Source organism: Hemiscyllium ocellatum, chromosome 5 (assembly GCF_020745735.1).
Source record: "Hemiscyllium ocellatum isolate sHemOce1 chromosome 5, sHemOce1.pat.X.cur, whole genome shotgun sequence".
Lineage (NCBI taxonomy): Eukaryota > Metazoa > Chordata > Chondrichthyes > Orectolobiformes > Hemiscylliidae > Hemiscyllium > Hemiscyllium ocellatum.
Genome location: NC_083405.1, coordinates 94,271,999 through 94,284,865, shown reverse-complemented (window position 1 = coordinate 94,284,865; position 12,867 = coordinate 94,271,999). Strand labels below are relative to the sequence as shown.

The 12,867-nt window shown below is 39.6% G+C and overlaps 1 protein-coding gene across 1 annotated transcript in view; it reads right to left on the bottom strand.

The window, feature by feature from the left end:
- The window catches only part of armc3 (armadillo repeat containing 3), a 184,186-nt gene that overhangs the window by 103,407 nt on the left and 67,912 nt on the right, over positions 1–12,867 (bottom strand). Inside the window, exon 7 of the mRNA XM_060825711.1 lies at positions 10,910–11,093. Coding sequence (XP_060681694.1) covers positions 10,910–11,093 — 184 coding nt within the window. The remainder of the gene's footprint in view (positions 1–10,909; positions 11,094–12,867) is intronic.

The following is a 12,867-nucleotide window of genomic DNA, read 5'->3' as shown; positions in this document are numbered from 1 at the left end:
CATGGACCCCAAGATCCCTCTATTCCTTCACACTACCAAGAATCCTGCCTTTAACCCTGAATCTGCATTCAAATTTGATCTTGCAAATTTCACACTTTTTTGGGTTGAATTCTATCTGCCACTTCTCAGCCCAGTTCTGCATCCTGTCAATGTCCCGTTGCAACCTACAAAAGCCCTCCACACTGTCCATAGCTCCACCTTCCACTTCCCCATCCAAGTCATTTATAAAAATCAAAAAGAGTAGAACACCACTGGTCACTGAGCTCCAAGCTGAATACTTTCCATCTACTATCACGCTCTGTCTTCTATGGGCCAGCCAATTCTGTATCCAGACAGAAAGATTTCCCTGTATCCCATGCCTCCTTATTTTCTGAATGAGCCTACTATGGGAAACCTTATCAAATGCCTTGCTAAAATCCATATACACCACATCCACTGCTCTACCTTCAAATGTGTTTTGTTACATCTTCAAAGATTTCAACATGGCTTGTGAGACATGACCTGCCCTTCAAAATGCCATGCTAACTATCTCTAATCAAACTATGGTTTTCCAAGTACTCATAAATCCTGTCTCTCAGGATTCTCTCCAATAATTTGCTCACCAGCGGCGTAAGACTAGCTGGCCTATAATTTCCAGGATTATTGCTATTCCCTTTCTTGAACAAGGGAATAACATTTGCTACCCTCCAAGTATCTGGCAGTACTCCAGTGGACAGTAAGGATGCAAAGATAATTGCCAAAGATAATTGCAGCAATCTCTTCCCTCATTTCCCATAGTAACCTCGGGCCTATTCCATCTGGTCCAGAGACTTAACTATTCTCATGTTTTCAAAATTTCCAGCACATCCTCCTTCTTAACATTAACCTTCAAACATATCCACCTGGTTCATGCTGTCCTTACAAATGACAAGGTCCCTCTCACGAGTGAATATCGAAGGAAAGTTTTAATTAAGGACCTCCCCTACCTCGTCCGACTCCAGGCACAAGTTCCCTCCACTGTCCCTGATCAGCCTTACCCTCACTCTGGCCATCCTCTTGTTCCTCACTTAAGTGTAAACTGCCTTAGGGTTTTCCTTAATCCGACCCACTAAGGCTTCTTCATGTCCTCTTCTAGCTCTCCTAAGTCCATTCTTCAGTTGCTTCCTGGCTACCTTGTGACCCTTTACAGCCCTAATTAAATTGCAATATGCCCACATTAGGGAAAGTTGGATAACATTGCCTATTAATCTCGCTGGAAACCTGAATGCAAATCTTAATTTGAAAACTGATGGGAAAATTCTCCATTGGTTGGACTCTCCTCCCAACCCAGCAAAAACAAAAATGATTGCAGTTATGGGAGGTTAATCATCTGAGCCCCAAGTCATTGCTGTTGGAATTTCTCAGAGTTAGCTTCAATCATCTTTGACATCTTCATTAGTGTCCACCACCTCTCCCCCCAATAAAACTATCACAGGTGAAGAAATCCTTTGAGAATTGCAGTATTCAGCAATGTTTGCTACTCTTTGGATACCAAAGCAGACCGTGCCCATGTGCAGCATCACCTGAACAACATTCAGCCTTGAGTTAACAATGAAAAGTAGCAAGTGCCATGTACAGAACTGCCAGACAATGATCATCTCCAAGGAGAAAAAAATAGCCTTTTCTCTTTAATATTCAATGACATTAGCGTTGCTGAAAACATATATTAGTGTTCTGGGAGTTAACATTGATCAAAAATTTAATTGCACCAGTTGCTTAAATGATGTGATTTCAAGAGCAGGTCAAAAGCTGGGAATTATGTGATAAGCAACTCAACTCTAAATGACCTATCAACTTAGCATATGTCAGGAGTGTGATAGAATCATTTATACCTGCCTGATGCTTCAAATAATATTTAAGATGCTCCATACAATTGAGAGCAAAGCAGCCCATTTCACTGGTGTCTTATGAACCACATTAAACATTCACTCCCTCTAAAAATAACACATAATGGCACCGCTCCCAGTTATTGCAGTCACTTGCCTTTTCAAAGGATTCCCAGTGATTACATCTCTCCTCAAAACTGCTTTTGGTACTTCTGATTTCTATGCATAGAACCATAGAGTTGCTGCACATGCACACAGCTGTGTTACCCACAAGTGAAACAAGTGATTCCTGAAGAAGGGCTTATGCCCAAAATGTAGATTCTCCTCCTCCTTTGATGCTGCCTGACCTGCTGCACTTTTCCAGCAACACATTTTTCAGCTCTGATCTCCAGCATCTGCAGTCCTCACTTTCTCCTAGTCTTTTTCACCAGTGAAACAATGGCCTCCTTGTCAATACCACAGTTGAACATCTGGCCCATTTAGTTTGTGGAGCTTTATAAAATCTTCAGCACATCCACATAACTTATTGAGTCCTCTAAATTAACTTGATAACACAATTATCTATTATATTATTTAAGGCATTAACTTGATCTGATAGTGTTGATCCATCCCAAAACTCCACTTGAGATATCTTACTATCAATAGAAATTTCCCATTATTATTACCAAAACAAAAGACATATAGCCAAAATTTTTCATCCTGCATGCATCACGATGAATGCAAGGATATCAAGTTTTAAACACTCACAATAACTTAGACTGTAGAAAAGATTTGGTTGGCAAGTGGACCATAGTTAGCTGGGGGAATCAGTTTAGCTTAGTTGGCTAAATGGTTGGTTTACAAAGCAGTGTGAAGCCAATAGCATGGCTTGAGGTTACCATGAAGGACTCTACTTCTCAATCTCTTCCCTTTCTTGAGGTCTAGTGGCCCTCAGGTTAAATCACTACCAGTTGCTTCTCTCTAATGAGAGATCAGCTCCTACGGTCTGGTAAGACTATGGCAACACCAACAAAATTTCTTGAAACTTTGCCATACGGAAAGCAGTGGAGAACTATGAGTTCCCCATTCTTCTAAATAATTATTTTAAAAGTGCAAAGTTTGAACCTACTCCTTTTGTTTTTAAAGTCCATGTCCCTGCATTCAAATGTATATTGTTTCTAGCAGACATAATTTATTAAATTAGTAGTGAGGGTAAAATTTAGCATGGTTAGGATTTTTCAGCAAGGGCTTCCTAATTGCAGATGCACATCTAATAATGGATGGTTCACTTTAAGATTTGTGTACAGTACTCTGCCTATTACAAACAGTGAGTGGATCATGTTAGATTCAATCAGATACTTGTTAATGCTTACAAACTGTGTATCTGCCATCACATCAGCACTAAACATCATACACAACTTTGCTTAATTGAGAACATCTGTTTGGAATTGCAGCAGCACCCTCTTGATGGAAAGTACCACCAACATCAATCACCTTCGCAGAGCAGCAGTGGGAAATGGCTTGCTTAATCTGTTGTCCAAATTTTTGAGACTTTCCTTTATTCCTATTCTCAGTCTTCAATTTCTCCACCAATTAAAAATTCTTGTCATATTATTTATCTGTAGTTACCTAGAGTCATGGAATCATAGAGATGTACAGCATGGAAACAGACCCTTTGGTCCAACCAGTCCATGCTGACCAGATATCCCAACCCAATCTAGTCCCACCTGCCAGCAGCCGGCCCATATCCCTCCAAACCCTTCCTATTCATATACCCATCCAAATGCCTTTTAAATGTTGCAATTGTACCAGCCTCCACCACATCCTCTGGCAGCTCATTCCATACACGTACCACTCTTTGCGTGAAAAAGTTGCCCCTTAGGTCTCTTTTATATCTTTCCCTTCTCACCCTAAACCTATGCCTTCTAGTTCTGGACTCCTTGGCCCCAGGGAAAAAAACTTTGCCTATTTATCCTATTCATGCCCCTCATAATTTTGTAAACCTCTATAAGGTCACCTCTCAGCCTCCGACGCTCCAGGGAAAACAGACCCAGCCTGTTCAGCCTCTTCCTGTAGCTCAGATCCTCTAACCCTGGCAACATCCTTGTAAATATTTTCTGAACCCTTTCAAGTTTCACAACATCTTTCTGATAGGAAGGAGACCAGAATTGCACGCAATATTACAACAGTGGCCTAACCAATGTCCTGTGCAGCTGCAACATGACCTCCCAACTCCTGTACTCAATACTCTGACCAATAAAAGAAAGCATACCAAACACCTTCTTCACCATCGTATCTACCTGTGACTCCACTTTCAAGTAGCTATGAACCTGCACTCCAAGGTCTCTTTGTTCAGCAACACTCTCTAGAACCTTACCATTAAATGTATAAGTCCTGCTAAGATTTGCTTTCCCAAAATGCAGCACTTGGCATTTATCTGAATTACACTATATCTGCCACTTCTCAGCCCATTGGCCCATCTGGTCAAGATCCTGTTGTAATCTGAGGTAACTCTCTTCGCTGTCCACTATACCTCCAATTTTGGTGCCATCTGCAAACTTACTAAATGTATCTCTTATGCTCACATCCAAATCATTTATGTAAATGACAAAAAGTAGACAACCCAGCACCGTTCCTTGTGGCACTCCACTGGTCACAGGCCTCCAGTCTGAAAAACAACCCTTCACTACCACCCTCTGTCTTCTACCTTTGAGCCAGTTCTGTATCCAAATGGCTAGTTCTCCCTGTATTCCGTGAGATTTAACCCTGCTAATCAGTCTCCCATGAGGAACCGATATGGGGAAGAACATGAGAAGGTCATAGTTAAACTCTGAACCTGTGGTTGAATTAAGTTGACATTGTTTGAGAGGTGTCAGCATGAAGGATTGATGATTCAATAACCAGGTTTGAAAACAACTTTAAAAAATTGTTAAAAAATTTGCATACAATTTTGAAAATACTTTCTTCTGCAATAATATTCTCCTTTAATTGAATAAATATCAGCAGCATACAATTACCAAGACTCTTTTGTTACCTGCCAATAAGCACAGTATTTCTATATAATATTACAATGGGGAAGAGACAGGTAACGCAAAACAATACCAGACTTAAATGGTTAATGGGAAGGACAAGTTGTTCATATTCTCTTGAATGTAGAAGACTGAGAAATGATCCAATTGAGTTAAAATGTTAAATGGAACTGACAGGGTACATACAGAGAAACAATTTCTGGTGGAAGAATCAAGAAGAAACAGACATAAATTTAAATGTAGAGTAAGCCATTCAGAAGCAAAATGAAGAAATATCTTTTCATGTAAAAAGATAGAAATCTGGGGTTTCTTTTACTCAAAAGAATTTGGTACTGGGGTAATTTGAAATTTTCAGATAGAAATAGATCATGAGACCCTAAGATATAAGAGCAGAATTAGGTAATTTGACCCATCAAATATGCTTCACCATTTGATAATGACTGACATGTTTCTCAACTCTATTCTCCCCCATCTTCCTATCACCTTTGATTCCCTTACAAATCAAGAACCTATCTATCTCTGTCTTTATTCAATGACTTGGCCTCCACAGCTTTCTATGGCACTGAGTTCCACAGATTAACAACCGTCTGGCTGATGAAATTCTTCATTTCAGTTAAAGGTTCATACATTCACTCTGAAAATGTGCCCTCAGGTCCTATTCTCTCTGACTGGTGGCAACATCTTCTCCACATCCATTCTATTCAGGCCTCTGAGTATTCTGTAAGTTTCAATGAGATTCCATCTCATTCTTCTAAACTTCACTGAGTACAGATGCAGAGACCTCAACAGTTCCTCATATGACAATCTCTTCACCGCAGGGATCATTCTTATAAACCTCCTTTTCAACACCAGCACATATGGGGCCTAAAACTGCTCACAATATTCCAAATGCGGTCTGACCAGAGCCTTACACAATCTCAGCAATACATCTCTGCCATTATATTCTAGCCCTCTTGAAACAAATGCTAACATTGCATTTGCCCTCCTAACTGCCAAGTGAACCTATTTGTTAACCCAAACAAATTCCTGAAATAGGACTCCTAAGTTTCTTTGTGCTTCAGATTTCTGAAAAATAGTTTAGAAAATAATCTATACGTCTACTCTTCCTACCCAAGTGCATAAGCTTTATCACATTGTATTCTAGGAGAAAGTGAGGACTGCAGATGCTGGAGATCAGAGCTAAAAATGTGTTGCTGGAAAAGTGCAGCAGGTCGGGCAGCATCCAAGGAGCAGGAGAATCGACGTTTCGTTCCTGAAGAAGGGCTCATGCCCGAAACATTGATTCTCCTGCTCCTTGGATGCTGCCTGACCTGCTGCACTTTTCCAGCAACACATTTTCAGCACATTGTACTCTACCTGCCACTTCTTTTCCCATACTCCAAGCTTGTCCAAGTCCTCCTGCTGTCTCCCTGCCACCTCAACGTTACCTACCCCCCCACCTATCTTTATGTCATCTGCAAACTAAACAACAATTCCCTCAGCCTTCATCCAAATCGTTAAGAGAATGTTTTTGGTAAGCATATGAAAGAGTATGGAGCTGAGATTCATAAAACGAGTTGAAGGTAGGTTGCCATGAGTAAACTGAATAAGGGAGCTGACTTGAGGCCGTCAATAGGGTAACTCCATTTTCTGATTTTCTGGTGTCCTTTCATGTGACATTTCACTTTCAATTCTGCATTTGGTAGTTGATTATTCTCTCTCCCAGAATAAACGCATCTAGAAGAACTGTTACTTTGTGGGCGAACACCATACGTGACTCTACTACCTAGCATTGTTTAAAAATGATAGCTGCATTTAATGTAATTTCATCCTTTTTAATAGACTCCAATACCTTTCCCATCACTGAGGTCAGACTAACTGGTGTATAATTTCCTGCTTTCTCTCTCCTACCTTTCTTAAAAAGTGGTGTAACATTAGCCACCCTCCAATCTACAGGAACCGATCCTGAATCTATCAAATTCTGGAAAATAATCACCAACGCATCCACGATTTCTTGAGCCACCTCCTTCAGTACCCTGGGATGTAAACCATCAGGCCCTGGAGACTTAGCAACCTTCAGACATAATAGCCTCTCCAACACCAATTCCTGCAAATATAAATTCCCTTCAGTTCAGGTCCTTCGGCCACTGTTACCTCAGGGAGATTGCTTGTGTCTTCCACAGTGAACACAGATCTGAAGTACCAATTCAATTCTTTTTCTGTCTTTAAGAGCCCAATTTTAGTCTTAACTTTTTTTTTGCCTTTCACCTACCTAAAAAAACTTTTACTATCCTCCTTTATATTATCGGCCAGTTTACCTTTGTACCTCATTTTTTTCTCTGCGTATTTCCTTCTTAGTAATCCTCTGTTGTCCTTTAAAAGCTTTCCAGTCCTCTGTTTTCCCACTTTTCTTTGCTATGTTATACTTTTTCTCTTTTAACTTTATATGTTTCTTAACTTCCCTAGTCAGCCACGGCCACCCCTGCCTCCTCCTGGGATCTTTCTTTCTTTTTGGAGTGAACTGATCCTGCAACTTCTGCATTATACACAGAAATATCCGCCATTGTTCCTCCACTCTCATCCCTTGCTACTTTTTCATCAAGCATTTAAATGTATGATGTTATTTTGCACAAGTTTTGGCAAATTCATAAATACTAATGACACCAATGTTTAGGGGATCATGCTTCGCCTGTAAAGAGTGAACTAGTGGATCTTATAATTAATATCCCAGAATACTGTTTGAATTTAAATTCACGTAATGTCCACTTAATATTCAACTATTGTGGCAAAGGATAATTGATAGGATACATTAATTAAAACAAGAATTGAACATGATAGTGCTAGTTTGAGTAGCAGGAGTACCTCAGTTTTAACTTTGAGATTTGAAACAAACATTTGCTCCTTATCTTTATTCATCATTGAAATAGTTATACAAAAAATGAGTTTAAAAAGTATATCACAGTGCCTGGATGAATAAGTGACATCAATGGTAATCTTTAGGGAAGGAAAGCAGGTCTATTTGCGAGTCCAGATCCACAGTAGTAAGGTTGACTATTAACTGTCCTCTGTAATGGTCTAGAAAGACATTCAGTTGTGTCAGCAACTAAAATATCGCAGAAAAAGAATGAAACGGTACAGACCATTTGAATTGATCAAGGCACCAGAAATGTCAAAAGCCATGTTGTGCTTGAAAAGTCCTCCTCAACACCATCTGGCGGATCGTGTCAAAATTGGGGAGCCGTCTCATAGAGAAGCCAAATAACAGGCTGACATAGAAACATGGAAGTTAGGAGCAGGTCTGGGCCATTCAATATGATCATGGCTAATTGTTGAGCTCCATACCCTAATCCCGTTCTCTCCCCATATTCCTTGATCCCTTTCGCCACAAATTCAACATTTACCTCCTTCTTGAAAACAAAATGTTTTGACCTCAACCACTTTCTGTGGTAGTGAATTCCATAGGCTCTGGGTGAAGAAATTTCTCCTCAGTCCTAAAAGGTTTACCTCTTATCATTAAACTATTACCCCTGGTTCCAGAATCCATCGATAACATATTTCCTGCAACTAACCTCTGTAGTCTTATTAGAATTTTATAGAATTCCATGAGATCCGGTGCTCATTTTTCTAAACTTCAGTGATTATAATTCTTACTGACTCACCCTCTCCCCATAAGTCAACCCTGCCTCCTCCCATCATAGCAACCCCTCTATAACAGGAAAATCTTTCCTTGGATACAGAGACTAAAACTGCGCACAAATTCCAGGTACGGCCTCACCAATGCCCTATATAATTGCAGCAAGACATCCTTGTTCCTTTACTTAAATCCTGTCACTATGAAGGCCAACACACATTTTGCCTTCTTTATTATTGACAGCACCTATGCACTTACTTTCAGCAACTGGCACACAAGGACATTCAGGTCTCATTGTCATCCCCCTCTCCCAATTTGCATTCAGGTAATAATCTGCCTCCCTACTTTTGCTATCAAATTGGACAATCTCACACTTACCCACATTATACTGCACCTGTCTTACATTTGCCCACTCAGTCAGCCTGTCCAAATCACATTGCAACATCTCTATGTCCTCCCCACAGCTTTCCCTTCTACCCAGCTTTGTATCATTTACAAATTTTGAAATATTACATTTAGTTCTTTCATCTAAACCATTAACATATGTTGTGAATAGCTGAGGTCCTGGTGCCAATTCCTGAAGTACTTCACTTGTCACTGCCTGACATTCAGAAAAAGGCACATTTATTCCTATTATTTGTTTCCTGTCTGCTAACCAATTTTCTATTCATCTCAACACACCGACCCACAATCCTTTGCGTGAGTCAAACTCATGGAATCAGACCTTACAGAAAATGTCAATGATGTCACTACCACTATCCCTGGATATGTCCTGTCCAACCAACGCAACAGCATCCAGTAGATGTGGCAGCATGGTTGTTTATAGCAGGAAGGTAGTTGCCCTGGAAGTTCTTGATGTTGACCTAACCCTAACCCTAACCCTAACCCCATCAGAGACCTAATGAAGCATAATTACATCAAGTCAAGCAAGGTCAAGGAAACCAAACGAAATTACAACATACCACATAACACCCTCCATTCACCCCCATCATCACTGAGACTCAAGTAGCCACAGTGTATGCTATCTACAAGGTGTAGTACATAAATTCACCAAAGATGCTTAAATAGCACCTTCCACCTCCTTGAACATTACCATCCAGTAGGGCAAGTGCAGCTGACACAAGGATCACCACCTGCAATCTCCCCTCCAAACATCTCAGCATCTTGATTTGGAAATACACTGATGTTCCTTCAGTGTCGCTGGGTGAAAATCCTGGAACTCCCTCCCAAATGGCACTGTTGGTACAACTACATCAAATGAAATGCAGCAGCTCAAAAAGGCACCTCTTCACACCTTACCAAGGACATTTAACAATTAGCCACAAATTCTGATCCAGCCAGTGACGCTCACATTCTTGAATGAATACAATAAAGTATTCACACACGACCACTGCTCTGGGGTTTATGTGTTCAAATTCCATCACAACAACTGCGTAGATGAATTTAGTTAAATCTAGAATTAAAACCTTGTCTCATTAATGGCCCAGAGACTAGCCTCAATTTGCATAAAAATCCATTTGGGCTCATTAATATCATTTATATCGGGTGTACATGTGACTCAGAGGACTCCCTGAAATCACAGGTCAGTCACTCAGTTCATTCAAGGGAAACAAGGGATAGCCAACAAATGCTGACAGTGACACTCACATTCTTTGAAAGAATTTTTAAAAAAAATCATGGGCTGACTTTTCCAAGGAGTAGCAACCGTGTTTAGATTGTCACTCTGCTCTTATATTATTATGTCAAAAATGAGCTCCATATTTCTGTGAAGAAATTCTGATCACGACTCTTGCAGAAATGCAGGCTATATCTTAAATACCTGGACTTCAGGGGTAGGTTATGAGGAGAGATTACAGAAATTAAATCATTTCTTTTCCAGCATTTAGAAGCTTAGGAAGTGATCTGGTTAAAGTTTTCAATACATTAACAGGAAAAGACAGGGTAGATAAAGCTAAACTACTTCATCTGGACATAGATTCCAGAACCGGGCAGCATAGTCTGTGAATTAGGGCCAGATCATTTGGAAGGGATGTAAGGAAGTACTTTGAAACACCAAGGCTGGTAGATGTTCACAACTCACCTCCACAAATGGCAGTGGATGCAGGCTCAGTTATTAATTTTAAATCTGAATTTTTTTTTTGTTTAGCAAAGGTAATAAGGGTATGGGCCAAAGGCAGATACTGTACATGGAGCTAGGCAATAGATCAGCCATGATCTCATTGAATGATGGAGCATGCTCCTATGTTAAATCCAGCTGTATCCTCATAATGAAAGCTGTGAACTATCGGTTTGAGGTAAATGTTCAAGAACAGGTTATATGATTTCTAAAAACTGACTATACAAATATAATGTAATTAAGTTTTAGCAGTAAATTACAACTTATAAAAATTTCATATTGGTAATAATCCACTTTAAATGTCTTTTGGTAAAATCAAGTTCTAACATACTGTTACGAGCTGATCTTGCTATTGCATTAGTTGCATGCCTCTGTGCTTCAGGAAACGAGGAGGTAGCTACAAATAACAAAAACTTTTCCAGAGCTCCTGATTCACGGATAATTGTAACATTCTGTGCCTCTTCCAGACAGTTTGCTAGTACATGCAATGCATCTGCATGAAGATCACTCAATTCCTAGGGAGAAAAATGCAATCACACACAAATAAAATATTCAATCAGTATTAACTATTATTAAATACTCTTATCATCATCATAAAACATTATCAATAATAAATTGTCAAAATTTTCTCCGATTTCATAAATTATTTGTCTTTGGTTCAGGATAACAAATATTAAATTTAATTGAATCAAGCAAAGCAAACTCCAGCAGAAATAATAACTACCTGGAACTGGAAGTGAATTGTAATTGCATGACATGACTTTATACTCCTATCCATTGATCACAGAAACTAACCAATGAACCAGTATGTACCACAGTAAATTTGGAGGAAAAAGGAATTTTAAGTCAGTCAGTGGACTATAAGCACATGCCTCATCTGAATTATACAACCATCCATGTGACAAAAACATCCAGTATAGATACCATTTAATTATAGATTCATACATACCCAACCCAAACCCATGCATGTCCAAAGTCAAGTGTCTCTCTTAAAGGGACAATACCATTAAAATTTCAGCAAGTCACTATTTTGCTGGCCCATGCAAACTGATTTTCCTTAGAAATCTAAGAAAATGAAACAAATGGTAAAACAAAAGGAAGTTGAAACAAATACGTTGACTTCCAAGTACAGAAAGTAATCAGTGAACTAATTAGTGCAATAATTTATATAGAAGAGCTTATGCTAAATGCAAAGCTAGGCAGGTGCATTTCCATAGGGATGCAAAGTGCCACCTTTGGCTAAAAAGGCAATATCTGTGAAATTTCAGGAGTTAGCCTTCCAAAATGGATTTTAATGCAAAAATTCCATAAAAGCAATGATGTCATGGCGGGATAGAATCAAAATGTTTACATGGCAATTACTGGTTATGAAATGGAGCTACTGAAATTCAAGAAATGTATACCTACACAAAAAAAACAAAAGAATTGTAGATGCTGGAAAACAAAAACAAAAACAAAAACTGAAATTGATGGAAAAGCTCAGCAGGTCTGGTAGCATCTATGGAAAGAAAACAAGTTAATGTTTTGGATCCAGTGACTCTTCTTCAGAACTGTAGACCTATCCTGACTATACCACATGTAATCAAGTGCCTCCTCGGACAAAAGGAACAACAGCAATCCCCATTTCAAGGGAGTGGTTAAGAATATAAGAACAGAAGAACTGGAAAAAGAGGGGCAAGAATGGCCATTCAGCTCTTGAAACTTGTTCTGCCGTTCAATAAAGTAATAGCTGATTTTGTACTTGACTTCTACCTTTCCAACTTATTGCCATTTCTCCCAAATGCTCTTATTAACTAAAGTCTAGCAATCTATGCCTTAAATAAACTCCAAATAAGCAACCACAACCATACAAAATATGCACAGGAGTAGGCTATTTGGCTTCTTGACCCTGCTCCATCATTCAATAGGACCATGGCAGATCCAACATTCTTTATGTCCACTTTCTTGCCATTTCCCTACAATATGTGGCATCGTGACTCAGTGGTTAACACTACAGACTCATAGTGCCAGAAACCTGGGTTTGATTCCACCCACGGGCAACTATCTATGTGGAGTTTGCATATTCATCCTCTGTCTGCGTGGGTTTCCTCCAGGTGCTCCAATTTCTTCCCACAGACCAAGCATGTGCAGGTTAGGTGAATTTTCCATGCTAAATTGCCCATTGTGTCAAGGGATGTGTAGGTTAGGTGGGGTAGGGATGGAAAATGCAGGATTACAGGGATAGAGTAGGGGATGGATTTAGGTAGCATGCTCTTCAGAGGGTCAGTGTGGACACGATGGGCCAAATGG